General features: G+C 42.4%; 1 protein-coding gene and 1 non-coding gene across 2 annotated transcripts; both read left to right on the top strand.

Annotated features, from left to right (window-relative positions):
* The first annotated feature begins 359 nt into the window (after positions 1 to 359).
* LOC124668896 lies at positions 360 to 520 on the top strand. The gene has a single exon (XR_006991963.1). It is a non-coding gene; the product is annotated as a U1 spliceosomal RNA (small nuclear RNA).
* Positions 521 to 1,087: 567 nt separating this feature from the next.
* On the top strand, positions 1,088 to 4,209 carry LOC124661576 (probable phytol kinase 2, chloroplastic). Its single transcript, XM_047199448.1, has 6 exons — positions 1,088 to 1,421; positions 3,036 to 3,103; positions 3,173 to 3,304; positions 3,422 to 3,537; positions 3,725 to 3,839; positions 3,923 to 4,209. The coding sequence occupies exons 1-6, from the start codon at positions 1,119 to 1,121 to the stop codon at positions 4,098 to 4,100; spliced, it is 912 nt and encodes a 303-aa protein (XP_047055404.1). The 5' UTR covers positions 1,088 to 1,118; the 3' UTR covers positions 4,101 to 4,209.
* The last annotated feature ends 400 nt before the right edge of the window (positions 4,210 to 4,609 follow it).

Here is a 4,609-nt window from a genome sequence, read left to right as displayed (position 1 = left end):
GGATCTCTAACCGCCAACCAAAACACTGTGTAGACTTCGATTATGAAACAAAGACTGTATAGACAGATACGAGTATATTAGAAAAGAAAGGTACGGAGTAGAATATATAGAAACCACTCATCGGTTATAAATGGGCAGGTGGGCTGCTTTTTCGGTGCTCAGATTAAATGTTCTTGGACCTACGATTCCCACCGAGCAGAGGCCCACGTTACTTGTACAGAAAACTGAAGCAGGCCCACAGTCTCCCCGCACGACGCGGCTGCACCTCGACGCTGGAAGTTTAGTCCCACCTCGCTTAGCCGAGGACTGCAGGGAAGGGGAGCTACCTATATAAGGAGGGCGTGGTGCTCCGTTGCAAAATACTTACCTGGACGGGGTCGACGGCCGATCATGAAGGGTCGTGGCCTAGATCAATGGTTCACATTGCACTTGGTGAATGCGTTGGTCTACCATCTCCCTAAGTGGGAGAGTGGACGTCATAATTTGTGGTAGAGGGGGTACGCGTCCGCGCGGCCCCTGCCAAACTGTGAAATTAAATTTTGGTCCCTGGTGTTAAAACGTTGGCTTTTGACAAGGTTCTTTCCTTTGTTTAGGTCTGTACGACTGCAGGAACTTAATCAATTAGACCCTTGCAATGAACAAAATTAATTGTTTGTCCCCTGAAAACCCAAATATAATTACTTCTACTATAAAGTTTTGATCCTTAATAATCATTAAGTACAGTCAGCATTTGATTTATTCATTAAGATAGAATTATATACTAAGTGCATGTTCAGTGCCATTGGAATTTTGCTGGGTCTCAATTTGTGTTCACTAGATATACCAGATAAAAGCAACTTAACTGTCTTTTCTTCATTTACAGCCTCAAGTTTTATTGCAGACTGACATGGAACTTCACGAAGGTATTTATAGCTGAGAATTCAGAATTATGTTCAACTAGGCACTTCCGTTTGTCTCACTAGCAGAAAAATTGGGGATCCGTTTGTCTCAGTAGCGGAAAAAAACTGACACCCAATATTTTCAGGAAACCGATAGCCTCCGCATGCGTTGATTTTCCTGGCATCGCCTCTAGTGTCATCCGCATTTTCTTTGTCGTCTTCGTCGTCTGGGCACGCGAAATGCTCACTGTCAGCGCCCACACCTTCTTGCTGCCCTCCTCCTCCCCGCACTACACTCGCCTCCGGTCGAGACCCCTCTGGCTCTGCTCACCTACCAGCGCCGCGGCGTTCACCTCCCTCCCTTTCCGCCGCCGCCGCTGCGCAGTCGACCGAAGCCGGAGGCCGACGGCTATGGCTGCGGTGATCTCGCCGGGGGACGGCAGCCTGGCCCACGACCTCGTGTCCTCGGCCGTCACGGCCGGCGTCGCCCTCGGCCTCCTCCGCGTCTTCGAGGAGCTCGCCAAGCGCGGCGTCTTCGAGCAGGTCAGTCAGCGCCCGCCCTTCGTCCCCTCCCCGGAGTATAGCTGCGTTATCATGTCATGTGTACTCTGTTTAACAGTAACTTCTGCTAATAGTCCCGTTTCAAAATAAAAGTTCTGCTAACAGTAACATGGCAACGGTAGTACCATAGCGGTAACGGGGCTATCGCTAACAGAGCAGTAGCGAGGCCAGGGCACTACTGAATTACATCAATTTTTGTAGGCGTTTTTGCCATTCAATTACATACTAGAAGAGAGGATTGTTATGTACAGATGCCACAGGGGGCGGTGCACAGCCGTTGCCAGCATCGTTGCTACTGCTAGACCTATGTCTCCCGGTCCTTAAAGAAATACATCGATTTTCCCATGAATGGGTTCTGACGAGATAGTCACAGTTGGAGTCGTTTCACATTTTCTGGTGATGGAGTTTGTGTGTGCCAGAGAATGGGTTATTTGCATCGTTATTCTATGAAATACAGGCTGCAAGTCATTTGCTCGGTCGATGCTGATGAAGCAGTTTAACACCTGCTGTAAGAGAAATTTGGATTGTATACGACTGTATCCTGTGAAGTATCTATTTTCCAAGGCATATAAGGATATTCTGTGAAGAATTGTGAAATCTAATAGTAGGATACTGTTCAAGTTACACAGGATAAGTGGCATACAATGCTAAGTATTTGGTCTGACATTCAGAGAGATATCTTCTGAACGAATACACATGACATTTCAGGTGTATTTAATACTATCCCCCGTTCCTAAATAGAAGACATTTAATGAGTTCATTTTGAACTCCCAAAACTCCCAAAACATCTTATATTTAGGAACAGATGTTGTAATAAATAGGTAAAAAACTTGCATATGCATAACACTTTTTCAGAAAAAAAAATCTTAATTTGGCATGCTGAGTTGAAGTGTAGCTCTGCTATTGTGAGTTATAAACAGAGCAATTAACACAAATATGATGGTGAATTATGTGCACATATTGCTCTATGGTGAAATAATTTGTCAGTAGCATACAATACATATGTTTTTTTCTTTTCAGTAATGGTAATCCGAGTACATGCTGCTACTTTACATACTTAGAAAACCCAATTGTTTCAAAGGAAGTATTGAAGGTTATTGAGATATCCTCAAATCCCACTATCATTCAAAATATAATTCTATATATGATTATGGTGGGTAATAGATAACTGTGCACTAGTTCTTAATTCCACTGTATCTGTTCAGTTGCTCTAGAGCCCTCTGATGCATCACTCCGACTACAATCTACCATCTGTTGGAGTGAAAGATGAACCAATTCAAGTAAAAACCCAGTCCATGAACCCTGGGGTTCCGCATAGCCCACCTGTGTCTGCGATTCATTTATACTGCTATATCATGAACTCAGAGAGTCTGCAGATGGCATTACTGAAAAGCATAAGTTAACTTGCCCACAAAAGTTAACACAGTATGCCATGGCGTACATTTGGCGCCTAAATATGTTTAACCATGTATGAGTGGCATTTTATTACTGAAATATGCAACTTAGTGATGTATGAGACATAAGCTTCATTTTCTACTGAAATTTGCAACATGTTATAGACACTTTGTATTGATAGTGTCCTTTGTTTACATGCAGAAACTCAATAGAAAACTTGTGCATATAACTATTGGGATGGTATTCTTGCTCTTTTGGCCTCTTTTCAGGTAAATAAATTCTGAAATGATACTGTCAATGTAAATAAGCATCTTGTTCAGAATTAATACTTTATGCAGCTCGGGAAGGTACGCTCCTTTCCTTGCTGCACTTGCACCAGGGATCAATATCTTAAGGATGCTTCTGTTGGGATCAGGAATTATGAAAAATGAAGCTATGGTCAAATCAATGAGCCGGTCTGGAGACCGCAGGTTGGACACTTACATATGCCTACTTTAGATTATTTAATACACATTTTTCCTTGAGGTTCTCCTATTGTTTCTTTCTATGGCATATTGATTTTTTAACTGTTTTTTTCTTGAACACAGGGAACTTCTCAAGGGCCCACTGTATTATGCTACTACTATAACTTTTGCCACTTCTGTATTATGGAGAACATCTCCAATTGCTATAGCACTTATCTGCAACTTATGTGCTGGAGATGGTACGTGCATATGCTTGACGCCGTAGATCGTATAACAAATTTATCATGCACACCAAAATCTGTTGTCTCCCTTCACACCATAACTGGAAACAGTGCGGCAAATAAATTAGCTGCTACCCAATTCTAGATGAAAGCAAATATAATGTGGCTGTTCCCCTTTTGTTAATGTTGTTCTATACGCTTCCAGGTATAGCAGACATAGTGGGGAGACGTTTAGGGAAAGAAAAGCTCCCATACAACCCCAACAAGTCATATGCAGGAAGCATAGCAATGGCCATGGCTGGTTTCTTGGCTTCAGTTGGGTAATTACTTGGTGGCACTTGTTACCTTTTTTTTCCCTCTATGTGCTCTGTTTGAATCACCCGCTCTCTCTCGTATTATTCAGGTACATGCATTACTTTCACACTTTTGGTTTTATGGAGGAAAGCTGGTACACGGCCTTCGGCTTCCTTGTGGTCTCCGTAGCCTCGACACTTGTAGAGTCGCACCCCCTAAGTACAGAACTGGATGACAATTTAACTGTTCCTCTGACATCATTCCTAGTTGGTAGCCTCATTCTCTGATGTTGAGCGACAGAGGAAGAATACTGTGATATTTCTTTTCATCAGTCTAACATGTACCAAGATTATCGACCAGTGTGCGAGATTAGTTGAGTCTGTTCATTTTCGCCTACTTGAGTTGGCCAGTGTTCCCAGTGTTTGTGGGTCGCCCGGTTTTTCACTAACATGCAATTCTATTCTTGACAAAAAAAATCCCTCCGTTTCGATACCCAGTCACAAAATTTTAAGTTGTGCGCCTTATGGGGTGTACTCTGGAGAGAAAAAAACTTAGGCTGTGTTTTCAGCAATACTGTAGTTTCTCAAAATATCAGAGTTTTAAATATTTTGATGTGTTTGATTGTGACTAAGACTGATATTAATACTTCAGTATCTCTCAAAATGTGCTATTTTTTAATTAATTGGAAAAACAACTCCGGATCACTTTTTTCTGAAACTGCAGTATTGCTAGCCTAGGCAGTTAGATACTACGGTTTTGTTCTACTTCACTTTAAGAAAAACTATGTTGCCTCTTC

This window comes from Lolium rigidum, chromosome 6 (assembly GCF_022539505.1).
Source record: "Lolium rigidum isolate FL_2022 chromosome 6, APGP_CSIRO_Lrig_0.1, whole genome shotgun sequence".
NCBI classification, from domain to species: domain Eukaryota; kingdom Viridiplantae; phylum Streptophyta; class Magnoliopsida; order Poales; family Poaceae; genus Lolium; species Lolium rigidum.
Note: the sequence above shows the minus strand (reverse complement) of the source record. Positions and strands in the feature narration are given on the sequence as shown.

Coding starts and splice junctions, on each gene's coding strand:
- LOC124661576 (XM_047199448.1), top strand. CDS start 1,119: ATGCTCACTGTCAGCGCCCACACCTTCTTGCTGCCCTCCTCCTCCCCG. Junction 3,104..3,172: donor CTCTTTTGGCCTCTTTTCAG/GTAAATAAATTC, acceptor TACTTTATGCAG/CTCGGGAAGGTACGCTCCTT. Junction 3,305..3,421: donor AGCCGGTCTGGAGACCGCAG/GTTGGACACTTA, acceptor TCTTGAACACAG/GGAACTTCTCAAGGGCCCAC.